Source organism: Mus caroli, unplaced genomic scaffold (assembly GCF_978045245.1).
Source record: "Mus caroli unplaced genomic scaffold, Mus_caroli_1 scaffold_14, whole genome shotgun sequence".
Taxonomy (NCBI): Eukaryota; Metazoa; Chordata; class Mammalia; order Rodentia; family Muridae; genus Mus; species Mus caroli.
Window position 1 is genome coordinate 98,204,190 of NW_028227269.1, and position 21,760 is coordinate 98,225,949.

The window sequence follows — 21,760 nt, forward strand, 5'->3', positions numbered from 1 at the left end:
TTCTGATCACTCAATCACTTGTCAATAACACTTTTCAAACTTGTCAGTATGCTGTGAGAAGACATGAAATGGGGACATGGAAACTAAACATATGATCTAAATACATTCTATTCGTGTATGAAATTACCAAAGGACAAATTAAAAAAAAAAAAAAAAGAATTGAGACCACATATCGAAGAGAAGTCAGTACTAATCCTGGCCAGCAGAGGGCAGAGCAGTGACTGGGAGCCCTGAGCCGACAGCTACAGAGCATAGATAGGGTAAGTAGCTTATTTGCTATCCTAAGAGGCCCTAGATCCTCTAACCCTGCTTAAGTGGATGCTGCCTCTTGGCACTAAGTGCCCGGATAATCACAGACAACAGACAGGACAGCTCTGGCCACCAAGCACGGGACTGTCTCCTACCTGTCTGCTGTTCCTCCACATCTGAAGTGACTGCCAGTGTCAACTGAAGGAGGGAGCTTTGTGAGGAGGACACACGGGTGCATTTGGGGGAGACACTGAGGTGCAGTGAGGGAGGAGGCAGCTCCAGTTACCTTTGCAATCTCATACCGTAACCACGAGAGGCAGAGCTGGGACTTCTGCTTGCCTGCGAACAAAGGCAGCACCAGGTGGAAGACATTGCGGACAAACTCCTCGCCCTCTCGGTTGTGGCCTTTGGTCCAGCGAGGGCAACCCAACTGTTCCATGGAGCCGACACAGCTAATGCCCGAAAAGGAAGGGTTGAAGTAAGTCAGGGGCTTTTCATCATAAAGTTCACTCTCAAAGATGCTGCTCTCGTCCATGGCCAGGTAAAGGCAGGAGGCTGGGGGCAGGAAGCCGGAAGGCACGCCTAGGAACTGCAGAAAGGCCTCGATGAGCTGGAACTGAAGGTCTGGGCTGGAAAGTCTGATCAAAGATTGCCCAATATCATCAAACAGCACCTGCAAGCAAGACGAGACAGAGCCGCTGAGACACAGGGGCTCTCAGGTCTGAGCACACAGTACCAATTCAACACCGGTAAAGTAAGCTGCAAATAGACAGTAGCTAGGTTTTAGCTAGGTTTCCTCCAACACTAAAACTCAGAAGGCCTCCCAAGCCAACGCGGGCAGCTGGAGGATAGCAAGCTTGGAGCCTGGAGAGGCCATTAGCACTCACACACCCCCAGGAAACACTGGGAAGGAGGAAGGAGCAACAGGCTGAAGCCAACAGCTTCCAAAGCAACCTGCAGGACTTAGAGAAGACCTAGGCCCATGTTCACTTTAGAAAGCAAACAACTTCACAGCTACGCTGGCAGAGAACAGCTACAAAGACTTTTGATGCTAGGGTGGGAGACCTACTGTTCGTAGCTCCTTTCTAGAAAGCTGCTTCAGAAAATGGAAACAGCCCAAACACAGGTAAACAGGAGCATGGTTAAGAAGAAGACAACAGAAGCAACAGACTGTGTAAAGTGCAGTTAAAAGCACGGTGCTGGCTGTAAATGCTCACAGGAGCATTACATCTCTGTAAATGCGACTTCACACTGCTGCTTGAAAGCACACAGGCTCGGACACTGTCCTCTCGAGATGCTGTCACGCTGACGGCTTTCTTTGCCTCTCACAGAGGCCACAAGCTCAAGCACAGTCACACTGGGCTGCCCAGGACTCAACACACGGGACCATTAATTCATCAGAAAGCTTTTCTCCCTTGGGCTTCGATTAGAGAAAATGCAAAGTGACAGGAAGTTACTCAGACAGTCTGCTCCAGAAATCAGCTCAACTGTGAACGCTATAACATCCTAAACACCCAAGCAATGATCCTCCTTTAAGACATTCAGTAACTTCATCCAGGGAAGGACTGGGACCTCCCAGCCTCTCTGCTGCTCACAAAGGCCTGCTGAAGTTTCATGGGAGGTTGCTTCTGGTCCACCCATACTCTCCATTCTAACTGCAGTCTGACCACTCCTTGCACCTCAAACGCTGCCAGTACAGACTCCATGCTCCAAGATCAGACATCCTTTCAGCACCCACCAGCTCTCACTATCTGAGCAGAGGCCACAGAACAGCACGTAGGCAAAAGTGGCAAGCAACGAGCAAGAGGCAACGCGCCCTGCAAAGCACCTCGCCTGCAGGGAAGCGCACAAGAGCCTCATCCACTGAGGAAATCTCTTATCTACATGCACATGGCATCACAAGCCAAACAAGGAGCTGGTATCTTATAAAACGGGATCAATTCTGGGCATCAAAATTCTTAAGTCAGTGTAGTGGCACACACCTGTAATCCCAGCCAGCACTCAGGAGACTAAAGACGGAAGGATCATGAGCTCAAGGCCAGCTTGGACTACACAGCCTCAATACAACAATAAGCAAACAAACAAAACAACACATCTTCCCTTATTTAAAACCTCGAGATAGTAGACACTAAACGGAGCAGCAGTGTCAAATCAGTTAATGAGGTAAGTGATGTACCAACACTAGCTCCTTCTCCATCCGTCATGCCTGGGCCAGGGCTGGAGATGGCTCTGGGGTTCAAAACCTTGAGACCCATTGTTCAGATCTCTCAGCATCTACTTAACAAGATGGTAGCCTTGCACATGCCTGTAACCCCAGATCCAAGAAGGGTAGAGACATAGGATCACTGGGGCTTGCTGGCTTCCAGCCTAGCCTAAAATTCAAGAGCCCTGGGTTCAGGGAGAGATCCTGCCTCAGAGGAGTAGGTGGAGAATAAGAGGGGAGGGGAGGATACTTGATGCTCTCTTCTGGGTATCATGAACACACGCGCACACACACAGTGGGGAGGGCAGGGTACATGCCTGTCTCTCAGGGTCCTCACAATCTTCCTCCGTTTGCTTCTTGGTCTTATCAGGGCGCCAGGGACGCCAGTGCCTCTGGTCTCGAGAACGCTCAACAGCAAGCCAGATCTGCCACCTGGGCAGGGTCTTGTCTTTTATCTCCTGGTCCTCCTCTTCTGGCTCCTCATCATCCTCATCTAGATAATAATGAGACACCAGTTCACTGGAGCAGAAAATCAATCCATCACCACTACTGTCACCTTCTGTGCCAGCACCATGTGGGCACGTGACACAGAGAGAGATCGCCCAGGCTGCCTCCCTGGCTCAAGGAGAGTCCCAGAGAAAAAGAAGCAGACAAAGGGAATAGATTTCTAGATCATTACTGCCCAAAAGAACTTCCTGAAATGATAAAAACACTATCTGCGCTAAAGTTGCCACCACCTACATGTGACTCACTGAATTCTTAATTTCATTTCATTTTAATGCACTTTAAGAATAGACAGCTAGAGGTAATTATTTTGAACATCATTTTTTTAATAAATGGAATTTAATAACCACACTGGCTAACACACCTGATTTTTAGACAGGGGCCTTATAATTATGACTTATCATTACAGTTTAATTTAAAAACTGTTAATTTAGGGTATCCAACCATTTATTTCACTGGGTTCCAAGTCTGAACATGTAATAGTGAAGAAGAAAGAAATCTCAGTTGCCTGCAAAGCCAAGTATTTTCAGGGCATAGAAAAATGCAGTGACCACACCCAGAACGAGTTTGGTGGTTTCTTATAACACTAGCTGGCACCCACCACTGCAGAAAGGTGAAGGCTGAAGTGCACACACGTACACACATGCACACGCGCGCGCACACAAGCAAACAACAAAGCCTGTGCATCCACGCTCAGGGCAGCTCTGCTCACCACAGCCAGAAACAAAGCAGCCTTGATGTCAGAGGGGAGGATTACAGACTGTGGCTTACCTAGACCACACACTGATGCTCAACATAAAATGAACAAACCCCTGGCACAAGCAACAATAAGTTCAGAGACTTGAGCTAAATGAGTAAAGTCACCCTACACATCACAGAGCAGGGATGCCGAGGAGGTGGAGGAGGAGGACCGGGGAGCAACAACATAAAACGGTGTCAGCAGCTGTAAAGGACAAGATGGCAGCTCACAGAATGATAGGGCATGACTGGGCAGCCCTACCTCTAAATGTGCACCTTAAAGGGCTCAAAGTGGACTCACTCGGTCATGGCACACTGAGGGTCACAGCTCACAACTGCCCAAGCGTGCATCCAAGGTCCCCATGCAGGGAAACACTATACAAACTCGAGAGGAAAGGAGATTCTAGAACATGCTCTGGCACAGGCGACTCCCAACGACATCACAGGAAGCGGAAGAAGCCAGCTACACAGGGACAAGTATGTGGCTCCTCTTCCAGGAGGTTCCTAAAGTCATCAACTGATACATGCTGTAGAACTGTAGTTGCCAGAGGAGGAGAGGACTCGGAGGCAGGGATGATGGTAACCGAGACTAGTTCAGCTGGAAAATGCAAAGGTCCAGAGATGGCCGCCAGCAACGGCTGTGCACTGTGTACAGGCACATCACTGAAATGCGTTCTTTGTAGTTACCATGGTGAATTTTATATTTTATTTTGCAACTATTTTTTAAGTTGTGCAGCAGCTGGGGAGACAGCTCAGAGGGTAAAGTGCTTGCTAAGTGCGTGTCACCAGCACCCAGGTATGGCAGTGTACAACTGTAACACCATCAATGGGATCCGGGAGGAGAGGAGGAAGATCCTGGGGCTTGCCGGCCAATGAGTCTAGACAAAGTGAGATGCTCTAAATCCCGTGGCAAACTTTGTCTCTAAAACAAGGTGGAAGCAACAGAGGCTCCCACACATGTTCACACACACACCACCTATTCATACCTACACACACACATGCATCTATCACATGCACACACAAACGATGATTCCATTTATAATATTATATAGCAAAACCGATCCCCGTGTTCAGTAACTATGAAAAGGGAAGGATGGTTGCGGCTAAAAACAGTGGCAAAAAAACCCAACACAAACAAACAAACAAAAAAAAAACCCAAAGCCTTGCTGTGATGAAATCGATCTATCATCACTGTGAGGGAGAAGACAAAGTGGGCTCAGTCATGGCACACCCATGTTCACAGCAGCACCAAAGCTGATGAAACTGTCTGGTACACACACAGACACAAGCACACACAGAGATACATCCATATATGCACACTCATACACAAACACACACACACAAACGTGTACACACACACACACACGTACATGCACATATGTACACACAGACACAGACACACACAGGAACAAAGACTGGTGAAATCTGAGTCCACTCTGGACAGGACACACTATCACTCTCTGTACCTGTTTTCCAGGTACATACACATCTACAAGTGCTTTGAAACTAAAAAGCAAAGTGCTAACAATTTAAGTGGAAAGCAAGGTTCCCACCTCATGCTGTCTTGCCCAGCTCTGGCTGGTGTCTGACCAAGCACCTTTTCCACTGAGGCCTGCCCTCTTTTTGCTCCTGGAACTATGGCTAAGAGACTGGGAGCCAGAAGTCTGCCTGTTTTCCTACTGGCTGGCTCTGTTACGGGTATAAACCTAGAAAGCACTTTGGTGTCGAACAGAATGACAACTGTGAAGCTAGTTGCCTCTTTGTTCCTTAAGAGGCAAGAAATTTGTCAAACTTTGCTAGTGTGAACACTGACCAAAGACTACCTTAAATCTACACCCAGAAGAATGGGAAGTAGGAGCTGGCGACACTCCAGCCACTTGAGAAGCAACTCAGAAAAGCCCTTGTCTCTAAGAGTGGCTTTCACATCGACATTGACGCTCCCGGAGTGATGCTTAACGTTTTCTTTGCAGTTTATTATTGAACCAAGAAAGTCTGTGAAAGAAAGAAAGAAAGAAAGAAAGAAAGAAAGAAAGAAAGAAAGAAAGAAAAGGAAGAAAAGGAAGAAAAGGAAGAAAAGGAAGAAAAGGAAGAAAAGGAAGGAAGGAAGGAAGGAAGGAAGGAAGGAAGAAAGAAAGAAAGAAAGAAAGAAAGAAAGAAAGAAAGAAAGAAAGAAAGAAAGAAAGAAAGAAAGAAAGAAAAGAGAAAAGCCCTTCTCCCTCTGGAGGCCTCAGACCCTCAGGTGCTTGGAATGCTGCTGCATGCTGGGAGTGGGAGCTCAGAGCTTGGCGGTCCAGCGCCTGATTAAATCCTGACCCTCTGACGCTTGCAGCGCTCCTAAGCCACCTCACTAAGCATGAGAAACAATCATGAAGTGGGAAAACCCAGCCCCAGAAGAGAAGGCACACCCTTGCCCTCTGAAGCACTTACCTGGGGTGACAAGCACCCAGCCACCTCGCTCCTGTTGGTGCATCCATGCCCGCCAGCCTCGGGCTCCCTTCTCCCCAACGCGTGGCTCTCCGCTGTCCCAGAAGGGCTCAAAGAATTCCACCTGGTTCAGGTTTAAAGGACAGAAATTAGACCAACCACAACAAAGCTCCCAAGTGCGTCTCTGGACCACAGGATCCCTGAAATACCATACAACCAATGTTCAAAGGCACACACGGCAAACAGAGGAGTTATTTCGGCAGGCGGCCTCCAAATGGGCCCCATCACTCCACCCCTGCCTTGGTGTACAGCTCTAAAGTGTGAGCAGAGCACGGTGACTCCTTAGATCAGCATATGAAAGGCTGCTCAAGGTTTGGTGACAAGAGCCTGCAGTTGGGTAGGAAAGCACTTCCCAGTCCTCACCCTGCTTGTGCGGTCTAACCACTGCTGGCCCCACTCACGCCACCTGACCCACCACCTGACCCCTGAAGTCATGTTGTTTTCAGGACATTGGAGAGAATGGGAATTCAAATTTTCAGCGGGACAGACTGAGCTCTTGGAGGGACAATCACATCTTAATTAACTGCTTAATGTTAAGATCTAGCTCAGCACACAGCAGGAACTCAATAGATGCCTTTGGCACAGCTGAGTGGAAGGAGGGTACCTGTGGGACAAAGCCATACAAAGTGAATCTGGAGGCCAGGCCCTGGTGTCGCCTGGACTTGAGAGCAGCAGTGTATGGAAGCAGCTTGCAGGCAGGCAGTCATTCCCAGGAACAGAGCAGACATAGCACTGGGCAGGGACTGACTTATTGATCTGATTATCGACCAGCAACAGGATTTCCAGAAGGAGCCATCTTCTCTAATGAAAACTCTAAAGGAACCTTTGGAGGGCAAGCAGGTTTCTGGGGAGCACACCACAGGCTGACAGCTGCAGGGTGGATCCTGAGTCACAGGGCCGGGCGCATTAGGCTTAGAGAGCATATGAGTGCCAGTCACCTGCGGGAAATGGGATGGAAAGACTACAGATGGGCTTCTGAAGCAGTGACTTAAAAATAAACAAATACCGGGGTAGTGGTAGCGCACGCCTTTAATCCCAGCACTTGGGAGGCAGAGGCAGGCAGATTTCTGAGTTCGAGGCCAGCCTGGTCTACAGAGTGAGTTCCAGGATCAGCCAGGGCTATACAGAGAAACCCTGTCTCAAAAAAACAAAATATATAAATAGATAAATTAATTAATTAAATTAAACAAATAACTCAATGCCTACCAAGTATAAAGGGCCTGGGTTCAATCCCCAGTACTGCCAAAAATAAACAAAAAGTGCACTCAAGCAAAGGCTGACTTTTTTAAGAGTGTGGTATGTGTTTATAACCTGAAACAGACCAGTGTAGCAGCCTCTGCCTGTTTTGTCCCATGTTTATGGTGATGGTATCTCTCAGCTAGACAGGAAATGCAGAACACTGCTGAACAGGTAGTTCTCTGTGTGCCGGCTTGCAGACGCTTAGGGAACTGTGCAGCTGGGATTTAACATCTCCATACCATGGCTTGGGGCTCTAACAGAGCAGAGCAGGGATCCTTGAAACATCACCATCAGGCACAGTGCTGTGCCCACCGCACTGTTCACATCATTCAGCAGAGGGGTGAGAGAAGAATTCAGACCCTCACCACAGTTCCCAAGTTACCCCTGAAGCATAATGTAGACTTAAAACATCACAGCACATTTTAAAATTGCTCTCTATAAAAGCTAACTAAGCCGGGCGTGGTGGCGCACTCCTTTAATCCCAGCACTCGGGAGGCAGAGGCAGGTGGATTTCTGAGTTCGAGGCCAGCCTGGTCTACAAAGTGAGCTCCAGGACAGCCAGGGCTATACAGAGAAACCCTGTCTCGTAAAACCAAAAAAAAAAAAAAAAAAAGCTAACTAAAAATTAGCTGCGCCAGTATTATCAGGTTTAATTCTTTAATCCCACTTTGTCTAAAGGTAGCATCATAATAAAAATGTCTTCACTGCCAGTTCACATGAGACCTTAAGTTCCCAAAGATTCTTCTTTGGGCTCGCCATGAGCTCAGATGTTCTAGATACCTTCCCCCAGACCCTTTCACAAAGCAGAGAGCCAAGCTTTTTCAGTGGACAGAGAGAAGTGGCTATTTTACAGCCACATGGTTCTTATGCTGTGTCATGTTACCAAATGGCAGAGACTGGAAATGTCTTGTCACCTTAAAGATGAGCCCCTTCTTGACGAGGACTGCTGCCAAAATGTCCACGTATAAGATCAAGCAGCAATTGTAGGCGATGGAGAAGTAGCAACACAACCCAGCCAAGACAGAGTGACATGTCAGTCAAAATGGTACCATGACTGTGGAAACAGGCTGCATTTAAGCAGGGGGTGGTAAGCAAGGAAGCAAGCCTGTCAGTGGACTTTGTATGTGGGAGCAGAGGTCTCCTTTATCTACCCAGGACACCCCACTGCCATCATGGAGGGAGTCTTCCCTGGTCACTGGAATACTTCTGAGACATAGAGTGTGCCATACCTGTACTTTAGTAGGCAGCTCTTTCACACTGTCAGGCTTGAAGAAGGTGAAGTCAACCATGGCCTGGAACAAAGAGATGACCTTCTCTGAGTGGCCAGCCTGCCGTAGAAAGTGGCACTGCTGAAGAAAGAGCCCTGCAAACAGGAGTGAAAGGGTTTTTGTTGATACCACAAAAGGAGAAAACATGAGCTCTCAACAAGCAACCAAACACCTAGAAGTCACTGTGATGTTCCCAGGGTCCTGATTTAAAAGCACTAACAGGCTGGAGAGATGCCTCAACAGTTAAGAGCACTTGCTGCTCTTCCAGAGAACCTGAGTTCAGTCCAAGCAGCCATGTTAGATTGAAATCATCTATAGCTACACCTCCAGGGGATCTAGCACCCTCTGCTGGCTTCTGCAGATACCCACACACATGTGCACATACACATCAATAAAAGTAAACCTAAAACCTTATTATATATATTTTGAGACAGGGTTTCTTGGTGTAGCCCTTGATGTCCTGAAACTCACTCCATAGATTATGCTGGCCCCAAACTCAGACATCCTCCTGCCTCTGCCTTCCTAGTGCTGGGATTAACGGAATATACCACTATGGCCAGCTTAATTTTTTTTTAATAAATGAATAAAAGGATTCATAAAAGTACTATAATCAAGGTATTTTTTCTATTTTTGTATGAAACTACACAAACAATAAAATCATATACAGTATCTAAAATAAGGCAAAAGGTATGCCTGAATGATAGCTATCTGATACTCAAAGGTTACTCTCACAATTAAAGTGGTAGGAAGGGACGGCACCATTTTTGTCAGAAGGCAGAGCTGAACTCAGTCTCTCACTAGATGGCATTGTTCTCCATTCGTTCACCCTATATTCAACCAAGAGTGAGCAGAGCACAGTCCTGAACATTAGAACTGAACACTCCGAATATCTGAAATGTTCATCTGAATGGTGGTATAGTCCCATTTCCTAAACAGCATGAAGCTATGTGAGCATATCACGAATAATATCTAATTGCAAAAGAAAACTCCATGTCACTTGCTTTAATCTTGGTGTTCGGCATTAACACCATCTTAGGGCATCACATATGCATGGAACTGTACCTTCCATCCCCAAATACAAGACTCTGTGCCAGTGAGGGAAATTCTTATTATCTCTAGAGCGATGCACCTGTGTCTCAGATGTTAGGATAACTAACTCTTAATTCCAGGGGTTTCGATGAAGTGAATGCTTGCCATGTACAGATCCATCTGCCCCTAGCTCCCTTCCCGTTCACAATGGTCTTGTAAAGCAAGTGCTAGCCTACTGTCCTGTAAGGAAACAGACTCAAACAGGTTCAGAAATGTGCACACTGTTACAGATCAGTATTTGTGCACTGTCACAATAAAGGATAGATCCAGAACCCAAGCTGAAGAGTGATATCCTCCGTCTACAACATGAGATGCCTGCTGTAGCTCATGACTGCCAAGATTTTTTCTACAATCATTGAGGACACACCAATAACATTAACACTTAATTCCCATCAATTGCATGTATTTAGTAAGTATACCATCTCATGTACCGCACTGACAGAGACCTATCACTGGGGTCTCATCAGCTAAGACCGCTGGCAGCCAAAGCAATTAAGACTGAGATGTGTTTATTTGGTGGAATAAGTAGAAAAGATGTCCAGTCATCTTTTTCTAACTCTGCTAGTTCTAACTTGCTGCCCACCCACCCTGCAAGCTGGATGGGAATCTGTTAAAATTAGACAGAGTGGTAACACTCGAAATAAAACCCCCCTCCCCCCTGCTCTGACAATTTAGACCTTTCTAAAATAAGCCTAAAGCCAAACAAAAACAAAACCCTCCCACACAGCCACTTCTGTTTTTCTTCTTACCAAACATGGCCTCCTCGGTGCCCGGCAACACAGGGTGGGATAGCATGCTGCCATCTTTCACAGCAGACAAGGTACTCAAGCACTTGCCATACAGACTGTGGAGTTTGGACACAGAAAAGGTACCAAACTGGCTCTGGCAAAAGGAGAGATAGCGCTGCCACAGGCTGGTGTTGTTGGGGTGCAGGAAGAGGAGCTTCTGCCACTCCTTGGCCAGCGCACTGGGCTCCCAGAACTCGGAGCACAGCTGCAGCTTGGCGAGCTTCAGCTCCACGCTGCCTGGGTTGCTCTCGATGGCCCGCTCCAGCACAGCCAGCTTCTTCTCCAAGAGGAGCTTCAGGGACTTCCTGTGCTTCTCCTGTTCTCCTTCCCCAAGGGCATAGATGCCAGGACTCCTCATGACCTCGTCCTCAACAACAAGAACAACAGTTTACTAAGTAAACTACACATGTGTGCTCCTCAGTTAGACAGTGCTCCGCCTGCATGACTTGCAGTGGGTTTCCAGCTTTCAACAAAAGCCACTAGTAAGACGTTGTTGATAAACCGCTTACTTAAGACAATTCCATTTAATAAACACACAGCACAATTCCTTTAGTGCCTGCAGCACTTGCTGTATTCTCTTTATTTCTCCAATCAAAACTGTCTGGACTTGTCATCCTGGGTTTTTAAGACTTACTCTTTACTATTTATTTGGTTATGTGGCTATGTGTGTTCCTATGCTGTGTGTAGGTACATATGACTATGTATATCTGTCTGTATGTCTGTATGTCTGTCTGTACATATGTATGTATGTACGTATGTATGTATGTATTGACCAGAAGAGGGCATCAGGTGTCCTCCTCTACCAGGCTTCTGCCTCATTCCTGAGGCAGGATCTCTCCAGCAATCCTCTTTTGTCTGCAGACACCCACACCCACACACACCTTAGAGATTAGAGTCTCAGGTATATACACGGTCTCTTGTGACAATGTCTCTTGTGACACTAGAACTTAGATCTGAACTCTGGTCCTCCTGATTGTGTAGCAAGTGCTCTTACCCCCTGAGCAATTTCTTCGGCCTCTGTGTCGTTCAACACGAATTTTTACATCAATCACTAGTACACAGCGTATTGGCAGCTGTGCATGCTAGGGCAGGAGCACACCCCCTGAGTAGCCATGACCCTCAGCCTATGGACTCTGCACTTCAGAGCTGCCTTGTCTTCATTGTCAATGCATCTCCTCTCTCACTGCATTCCTGGGCTGAGATCCAAATCAGGGACAGATGTTTGTGTAATCTTTGAGGCCCTGAGTTCCATACCAGCACCAACCCTACAGCCACCCACTCCTACCACTCATCACCCACCCCTCCAACCACACTGCCACACCCAACCCCTACTGAAAAACAAACATTCTATTCAAGTCTCACTCCATTCCCAGATAACACACAGCATTCATGCTCTGTGCTGTGTGTTATCCTCGGATGGTTGGGCTTCCTCACCTGGACTTTGAGCAAGCTCAGGTCAAAGGCTACGATGAACAAGAAGCTAGGCCCAAAAAGTGCTACAGGGCAGGACCAAGTACAGTGGTGCATACCTATGATCCCAACTATAGGAGGATGGCAAGTTCAAGGCCAGTCTGTGAATCTTAGATCTTGGCTCAAAATAAAGCAAAAAAGAGCTCGAGGATGGCGAGGGGGGGTTATTAGTAGCAGACACTGATATATGCAAGTAGATGCAAGATCCTGGGTTCACTTCCCAGTACCAACAAATGGATGAATGCATAGATTGATCGTTGGATGGATGGATGGACAGACAAAAAAGTGCTATAGAATAAATGAGTCATCTCCAAATCAGAAATGTCATTTCAAAGTAAGAGGTCCAGGACAGTGACACTTACCTGGAAAGCCACAAACGCCATCCATAGCTGCGTGTCCCGAGGATTCTCCCGAACCCTTCTGTTAAACTCTTCCACTCTGGCCTTGAGAGCAGCACTCTCCCTGTCCTGTTGCGAGTCCGGCTGCTTTGACTCTTGCTCTGCTGGACCCTGTCCTTGTAACCACTGTGTGGTAGACTGATCATAAATCCCCAGAGGATTCAGCCATGATGTAACAGGAGTAGCTGCCTCAGCAGAGTCCTTCACTGGGATGAATGTGACAGGCTCGGAGGAGGCAGGCTCAGGGTTACTGCACACAGCAATGCCCTCTGTTCTCATTAACCCCACATTCTTCTTGGTAAAATAGCGCTCCAGGTGCCTGTGTGAGGGTTTCTTTGCTGCAGAAGCCCCTTCCCAAGATATACACTGCTTCTTAGGATTGATACCCAGGCAGGAGTCTCCCTTCCTCTTGTACCTAGTTAGAAAAAGACATTGAGACAAGATATTTGTTCCTCATGTACAACTGGACATCCTAAGACCTAACTCTTTTTCCACATTCACCTTATATGTAAAAATCTAAACACAGACAGACCCTGTGACCTGGCAACTCTATTCCAAGGTATTCACCCCAGAGAAAATAAAGCACATGCCTGTCCACACAAAGCCTGTGCTCACATATCCTCAGCAGCCAAAGGCTGGAAAGGATCCAGGGGGCCATCAACAGAGAATGCACAACAAACAGCGGCAAGGCCACAAAATGGACGAATATAGGAGACAACATTTCTGACAAATGCCACATGCTGACTGTCAGAAACACTACACTGAGTGAAAAGGCCAGGCATGCTGGAATCCTACTTACAAGACTCGGGGCAGACAAGACTCACAGGATGGGAATCCTGAGAGCAACAAATGCCATTGGGACCCAAGGGACCATGGAGGAACATATGGGTGTCACAGGGGTCAAGGTTACACAGGTGTAGGTATTTGTCAATGTGCATGTAAATTTTAAACCAAGGGAAAGACCCTAAGAAACCAATTAAGTCTAAGTACTGATATACATATTCAGGAGGCAACATGCAATGTATTATCTGAGGCTCATTCTGAAATGTATCAAAGCCTCTGATGGGCTGATGGCGGGTGGGTACGGACTCAGCGTGAAGGATGTCAGTGGGAGAATGCTGGAGGAGCACACGAGTGTAAGAACTCTCATTCCGACACGGGGAGTAACTGTTTCAGAAGAGCCACCAGCTCATGGCTGCGCAGTGAGTGTGAAGCCAGCCTGCGGTACAGAGGGAGCTCAAAACAGACGGCAAACAAACAAAAAAGAAAACTGACTTCCAAGGTCTCAGAGCTAAACTACATGGTTAATAGCTTTGATCTTCAAGACCTGGGAAGTGAGAGCAGGGGTCAAACCTTTGTCCTTTATATCCCAAGTTCCCTACAAAATCCTAACTGTCTACAGGGAGTCAGTAAACAATCAAATTTTGTTTCGCTGCTGCTGTTGCTTTGAGACAGGTGACTCCCCAAGTTGCCTAGGCTCCCCTCAGGCTGACAATCACGCCTCTGCCTCACAAGTAGCAGGAATTAAAGGAATGCACCACCCCGCACACTTTTTTCAAATGTTTTTGATAGATTACAGAGAAGAGTTCTAATTCATTACTGAGGCAAATGTCAGCCCCTACTTTTATGACTCTCTGCTGGTGCCTGCTAGAAATGATGTGACAAAGGCATTACCACCAAATGTCATTTGTTAGGTGGCATATGTGTGGGGCTGAATAAATAAAAATGCTCTTGCCACTTTTCAAATGGCAGGGACATCAGACCACACAGTTCCTGGATACCCTCCGGCAGCTAATTACTATAAGGTATTTTTAGATTCATTCCCGAACAAACATTTATTGGACACCCACTCGGTCAGGCACCATGCTGTGTGCCCGTGAGGAAATGAACCCTAACTGACCTTCCAGCTAAAGCGTCCATTTTAGAATACAGAAGAGCCATGTGCCCATACAACTCAACAGTGGGCAAAATCCAACAGAATCCACGAGAGACAGACAGACAGTGCTGAGCGAGTTCAAAGGAAATGCTACTTCTAATAGAGAAGCGGAGGAGGGGGAGGAGGGGGAGGAGGAGGAAGAGGGTGGGGAAGAAGGGAAGAAAGAAAGAAACCAAGCCAGGGACTACAATGGCTACCTTGCTATATCCCCACGATACAGAGATTTATACTCCCAGTTGGCAGGATCTGGTTTCTTATCAGTCCTGAAGACGTCGGTCAGATCTTGAATATCTTCCAGCCAAATGGAACGATGTCCAGCAGCAGCAGCAGCCGCGTTGCTTCCCTGACTATCAGACAAAGAAAAGGGGAGAGAAACTTTAAAACTTCTTCGGAAACATTTGGCATCCTCAGAAGTACGTAAGCTGTATCTATCAAACCGCCCACGGGATCAAACACACCCAGGTACACAGAACCACACAAGCAATGACGGGAAGAAGGGGAAGAGGGCTTTCACTATGGGAAGGGCTTGAAAATGAAGCAAAACCTGCAACCACGAAATAACCACTTTACCAAGGAAAGAATCCATCCTAGTGAGTGCCCTGAAGGATACAGTCACTCCTTTTGAATCCTTACATTTCAGCCAGGACAGCCTACACAGTCGTGGCTACTCAGGAGGCGAAGGCAGGAAGAGCATAAGCCCAGGGCAACTTAGTAAAATGCTACTTTATAACGAAGAAAAAAATACAGAAAGAGAAGGAGATTCAGCTTAGTGAATCTCCTTATGAAAGAAACCCTGAGAAATAAACAAGCAAACATATAAAAATATTTAAATGCCTTATAACTAATTCTTAGTTGCTTTATTATTGTAAAGAGATACCATGACCAAGGCAACTCATAGAAGGAAGAGTTTACTGGGGCTGGCGTACAGTTCCAGAGAGTTAGAGTCCACGACCATCACAGCATGGCACTGGGGCAGTAGCTGAGATATCACATCTCGGGACAACCACCATGAGCCAGAGAAAGAGCTATCTGGGCCTGGCATGGGCTTCTGAAACTCAAAGCACACCCCCAGTGGCTCACTCCTCCCACACAGCCACTCCTTCTGACCCTTCTCAAACGGCCTCACCACTTGGGGACCAAGTACTCAAATATGAGCCGGTGGAGGCCATTCGCTTTCAAAGACCACAACCACAACTGCAAACAAATTTCCAAAACAAGGTTGTTTAGAAAACCATTCCTGCTCTAAGACACTCTAGGGGCATGACCACATGGCCAAAGGCAACAAGCCTTTACATTAAAGTGCACTGCCCTTACCTCATATGACTTACAGTAAAATCTTATAGTACAGTTTTATTACAAGTGAGTACTTCCAAGAAAATAAAGGCATGACTCTGACTTGCTGCATCCAATGTCACTCTGGCATGGCCTCCGAGTCTTCACCTGGGCTATATGGACATGTGTGCCTCCTACAGAAGGGCAAAGCATGAGAGCTTCCTGCAGGAGCCTGACTTGTCTCTAGGAACCCATCTACAGACTGGCAGAGGTTCAGCCCAGACACAAATGGATGGAACACCTCCCTGGACTGAAGAGAGTAATGGAAGGTTTTCTGGACTCTAACAGCTTTTTTCCCCCTTTGAAGAAATGAGTTCACAAAGCTACAGACTTTGTTTTGTAGCTCTGCCCAGATACAGTTAAAGATTCTGGAGACTTCTAGATCCCTCTTGGCAGGGAACATAAGAGAATGGTATTTCAGGGTCACAAAATAGCTACTCATTAAATAATTGTTGAATGGCAAGCCTTGGGTTGAAACATATTGAAGAAAAGTACAAGTGCCTGCAGGACAGCTGTGGATTTCTCTACCAACCCCTACGGAGCAAGGGAAGGAGGGCAAGCCTGCCGGAAATGAGCAAAAGCATCCACAAAGGAAGGAGCCGCAACCCCAAAGAGCAGCCAGCAGGGCGGCTGCAGAGAGCCTCTGGGGAGCACATAGGCACCCACCTCTCCCTGGTGGGAAGTGAACTTGGAAAGAGGATGTGTTCTCAGTGCACACAAGCTGCTGCCTCTTCCTGAGCAGCTGAAGAGCTCACCCAGGAAACAAAGGTCAATTAGTGGCTAACACCTCTAGGGATTTGTCCCTCAATTCCCTCAAGTGAAGTCTCACCTGCTATGCTACCCTCCATGAACCCACTTTCCTGACATCACGGAAAGACTCTTTCACAAGTCACTAATATCTTAGTCCTTGCTGTGTTGCAACAAACACTTCTTCCAGCTCAGCTTTCCCAGAGTCAGACAAAAGAAGTTATCAAGAAAACAGAAGAGAAACACTAGACCAATCTGTTTCATCTTTAAAAAAAAAATTATCCAATACAATGACCTAAAAAAGCTATCTGAGAAACAGGTAGATACCGCACAGTGAGTGAAATGCTTGCTTGGAAAGCATGAAGCCTAACCTCAGATCCCACATAAAAAGACAAGGCAGCTTTAACTCATTTTCTACCAGCTCCAGGAAAGGAGAGAGAAATAAAGGTTTCCAAAGCTACAACACAGTAGCTCATTTTAAAGGCATTAAGGTTTTAAAGACTGTTAAAAAGTAACGGGGGCTGGAGAGATGGCTCAGGAGTTAAGAGCACTGGCTATTCTTGCAGAGGACCTGGGTTTGGTTCTCAACATCACAAATATCTATTACTCCAGTTCCAGGGGATCCGATGACCTCTTCTGGCCTCCACAGTCACCAGATATGCGTGTGATGCACATACACAAATACAGGCAAAATACTTATACACATAAAGGTAAAATAAATAAATCTTTAAAAAGCAAGTACAAGGAGTACTACATCTGGCTAGATGGCTCAGTGGCTAAGAGCACTAACTGCTCTTCCGAAGGTCCTGAGTTCAAATCCCAGCAACCACATGGTGGCTCACGACCATCCATAATGAGATCTGACGCCCTCTTCTGGAATGTCTGAAGACAGCTACAGTGTACTTACATATAATAAGTAAATAAATCTTTAAAAAAAAACCAAAAAAACAAGTCAGCCAACAAAAAGATGGATGGTGTCTAGTGAACAACACCTAATACAAACCTCTGTCCTACACACTCACATACACACACTCACATATACACACTCATACACATTCACACACACTCACACATACTCATACACATACACTCACACTCACACACACACACACACACACACACACACACACACACACACACAGAGGCATACATAAAAAGAGACTACATTCAACCATTGATGCAGTGAAAATGCCCGGTACGAGACCCTACCTCAAGGGATGAGGGCCAGGAACACAATAGTCATCAAAGCAGCCATGATCCCTGCCTCCTAAACTCAGTTCTGAACATTTTTGCTAAATGCTTTCATTCCCCCTCCAACAGCAAGCATGGGTGACAGCCATGGCCCCTAAGCTACATAGTGTTGAACAAATCTGCTCTCCTGAGCCCTTGGTCACCAACACTTCTGGGTATCCTGGAAGACTGCAGTGTTGGCCTCTGATGGAAACAGGGCCAGGTTCCAGGTCCTCAACTACAGAGTGCTCTCTGACATCCGCAGAGCTCCCAAGCACATAATGAAAGTGCACAATCCTCAGGGTGATACAAAAGTCTCAATGGCACTACGTGCTTGTGTGCCATTAAGGAAAAAAATTAGCCGGCCAGTGGTGGTGCATGCCTTTAATCCCAGCATTTGGGAGACAGAGGCAGAGGCAGGCAGATTTCTGAGTTCAAGGCCAGCCTGGTCAGCAGAATGAGTTCCAGGACAGCAAGGGCTACACAGAGAAACCCAGTCTGAAAAGAAAAGAAAACAAAAGAAAAGAGGAAAGTAAAGAAAAGACAAGAAAAAACATATATATACATATATATGTAATTTCTCGCTTGTAAAACACACAAGCAAAGCAAGGAAGCAAGCAAGCAATCAAGCAAACAAGAAAGAAGAGGTTAAGTGAATAATAATTGAGGTAGTATAATGGCTAATATCGACAATAAAATCAACAAGATCTAGAATCACCTAGGAGACCAGCCTCCTGACACAACAGCCTCTAGGCCAGCAGTTCTCAACCTGTAGATCAGGACCACTTAGGGGATGAGGAGGGGGTCACATATCAGCTATCCTGCATACCAGATACTTACGGTTATGAAACAGCAACAGAATAATGTTATAGTTGAGGGTCACCAGGACATGAGGAACTGTGTTAAGGGACGGCAGCACAGGGAAGCCTGAGAGCCACTGCCCCAGGCACACCTGTGAGGCCTTCTCTTGACCAGGCTAACTGAGGTGGGAGGAGTCGCCCTAAAACTGAACTATGCTACTTCATGGGCTGAGCCCTGGACTGAGGAAAGGGAGCAAAGGCGCTGAGTGGCAGCAACGGCGGCAGCGGCAGGTATTCCCCCAGCAGCAGGCATTCCCCCAGTTCTGATGCATGAGGACCCACTGCCCCACTCCCGCTGCCAGGACCTCCCTGCTACCATAGGCTACAACTGTGAGCAGGGAAAACACATTGTTCCTCCCCAAGTTGCTTCAGTCAGGGTATTTTATCACAGCAACAGACAAGTACCTAATGCAGTAGCTTCCCACGACCACCTGCACCAGCTAATATCCATGACCATGGAGCAGAGCATTCACCTAAGCAGAGGGAAAGCCATGTTGAACGGCCACACCGTTCCAGGTAAGACTGGAGCTCTGTGCTCAAGGTAGATGGCAGAGTAGGGTTTGGAATAACTAAAGGCCCACGGAACAGAGTACCATGATCATCAACATGGCGCTTCCAAAGAAACGTGAGGAAAGAAAGGGAAAAGGACAAACCCGTTATTTAAAAGCTGTGTTAGCTGTAAGCAAAAAGAAAGCAGGATACGTGTGCCCACTGGAGTGACTGCACACACCGAGGCGAGAGAGGGCGATCTTCTGCTCCTCTCTAAGTGTGGAACCTGCTGCTCCCACTGCATGGACACACACAGCAATACACGGCACATGTGCCACCTCCCAGAATCAGGCCAGGTGTGGTGGCGCACACCAACAATCCTAGCACATGAGAGATGGAGACAGAGATCAGGAGTTCAAAGCTGCTCTCTGCTACACAGCAGGCCTCTCTTTTGATCAACTGGCTAAACGAACATCCAGATGTCTAACTGATTGTTAGGAACACTCAAGAAAGAACCATCACGTGTAAAACAGCCCTGTATCCCTGTATCTGAGAGCACGACGCACCAGGGTTTCTCGGCTTCCTTGTGGCTGTCCCTGATGCTTCGGGAAGCCCTGTCCTTCCCAGCCTCTGTGTCTGACTCAGAGCCGCTGCTGCTCGAATGCTCATGCCTCCTCTTGGTTTTCCTGTGGTGCTGATGCTTCCGCCTCTTCTTCTTCTCCTTCTTCTTCTTCCTGCTTATCTGTGCGAGCTTCTCGCTCGTGTCGCTCTCACCTGAGAGCTCTGACTTCAGAGGACTCCTGTTGGAAAAACCAACACTATTGTTTAAAAGAGAAACAGGAAAATAAAATCACACTGACAAATAATGAGCAAGAAGCACGAATGCCGGCACCTGCTCACTCCTAGCCCGTATGCTACACGGTACCTTCCTGGATTAAACTCCCCTTGGACACCTCAGGACTGAACCCAAGTCAGAACAGGCGAGGAAACTCTCCTAGCACTGTCTAAGCCGGTGCTTCCCACTCTTCCTGATGCTGTGGTGACCCCCAACATTAACACTGTTGCTACTTCATGACAGTCATTTCTCCTACTGCTATAAATCATAACATACATATCTGTGTTTTCCAATGGCTTTAGGCAAGCCCTGTGAAAGGGCCATTTGATCCCCCAGGGGGCTGTGACCCACAGGTTGAGAACTGCCGCTCTAAACCCTTTTCTCCCTATGTACACAGTCGTAATGGAAGCGGTCTACCAGTCGCTCTATCAAACTATGTGGCAACATTACGAGAGGATTGCTATTAACCCAGTGAACATGCTAAGGGAAGAAAGGCTTTACTGTGGACATGGCCCTTCTTTGTAAAGGTGACAGCAGCTCTTCTTCCTCAGAGAAGGGGAGCCAATTATGAACTCCCTCCTGGTCGTCAGCTATCATTTCCAGAGGCTTCCAGTGTATGTGGAATAGGAGGCTTTCACCATGTTAATGAGGCCAGCTAGTCTATATTTACGAACGTACATTTCTCAGTTCAATGGTCTACAAAACTTCTTTCACAGCCACAGAAGATGTGTGTCATCCGGCTCCCCAATGAGCTTAGGAGATTCAGCCTCTGTTATCTTATATCAGCTATTTTTATCCTTGTTGAAAATGAAACCAAAGAAATAACCAAATTAACAATATTCTAAAGGTCACTAATGAGGTCAATGAAGTTACCAGAGAGTCACAATGATGCAATTTCCCTCATGGCCTAATTATAAGCATTAACTGTGTCATGGACTTTTGCTATACAAAGGGGAAAAGGCAGGATCCATAGGCGTTAGGAAGATGGTCACAGATTGCCTGGTCCACTGGGAGCAAAAGGAACTCTACTCAACTCTTCCACCCCAGGGCTTTTAGGGAGCATCACTAAAGCTAAGCTATGAACGCAGCACAAGACTAAACCCACCTGATAAAAGAGTACCTTGGCGGTGGTGACCCTTCAGAAGCAAGGGCTGTGACCTCTTCAGTTTGTCGGCTCAGAGAAGTTAGATTTCCAACACGAAAGCTTGGGTTGCTCAGCCAATCTAATTCTGCACATGCAAGAGAGAGAATCGAAAGACGACGTTAGTACCACAGGCCTTCTAGCCCAGAAACCCACCCATGCTATCAGCTGGCATCTGCATTCACAGCCCTTATCAGCCAGTATCTATGCACTCCGAAGAAACCAAGTGGAATCCATGAAATTTATATTTCACAGGGCATGATGCTTTAGCACATTCTAAAATATTTAAGATTGAAATCCTCTTGCAATATCAGGCTGTGGCTTGAATAAAAGCCACATAGTGAAAGACAAAATTTCATGCATGCCGGAACATCTCAATGCATCTGGTCTTAGAAAACCACAGGAAGACACACGGGAGACAGAGACAGGATCACGAGATCAAGTCCACCCTGGGCTACTCGGAGAGTTCTAGTCCAGCTTCACACCTGACAAGATCCTGTGTCCACTGCTTTCCATCTGGAGGGACGGGTACCACTCAAGAGTCACCCATGCTCTACACTAGTGCGGTCAAGAGCAAACCTGTTCTTATATCAGTAACCTTTAGAAATACAAATGCTGTAGTTTAATACTAAAATGTATTAACATTATGATTATTTCTGGATAGTGCAATTAAATGTTGATAATCTTTAGCTTATCTATAATTTCTAACTTCCTTTTTTAATGATTTATTTACTTTTATTTTATGTTCATTGGTGTTTTG

At 46.7% G+C, this 21,760-nt stretch overlaps 1 protein-coding gene across 2 annotated transcripts in view; it reads right to left on the bottom strand.

Annotated features, from left to right (window-relative positions):
• Window positions 1-21,760, bottom strand: part of Nrde2 (NRDE-2, necessary for RNA interference, domain containing) — a 34,939-nt gene that overhangs the window by 5,972 nt on the left and 7,207 nt on the right. The window contains exons 2-10 of one of the 2 annotated variants that reach the window (XM_021178982.3): window positions 20,980-21,088; window positions 19,591-19,824; window positions 14,564-14,713; window positions 12,395-12,845; window positions 10,524-10,929; window positions 8,647-8,780; window positions 6,122-6,242; window positions 2,770-2,945; window positions 536-922 (exon numbers count right to left, since the gene is read on the bottom strand). In XM_021178982.3, coding sequence (XP_021034641.1) covers window positions 536-922; window positions 2,770-2,945; window positions 6,122-6,242; window positions 8,647-8,780; window positions 10,524-10,929; window positions 12,395-12,845; window positions 14,564-14,713; window positions 19,591-19,824; window positions 20,980-21,088 — 2,168 coding nt within the window. Of the gene's footprint in view, window positions 1-535; window positions 923-2,769; window positions 2,946-6,121; window positions 6,243-8,646; window positions 8,781-10,523; window positions 10,930-12,394; window positions 12,846-14,563; window positions 14,714-19,590; window positions 19,825-20,964; window positions 21,089-21,760 lie in introns of both variants that reach the window. The other variant, XM_021178981.3, reaches the window with a different exon arrangement.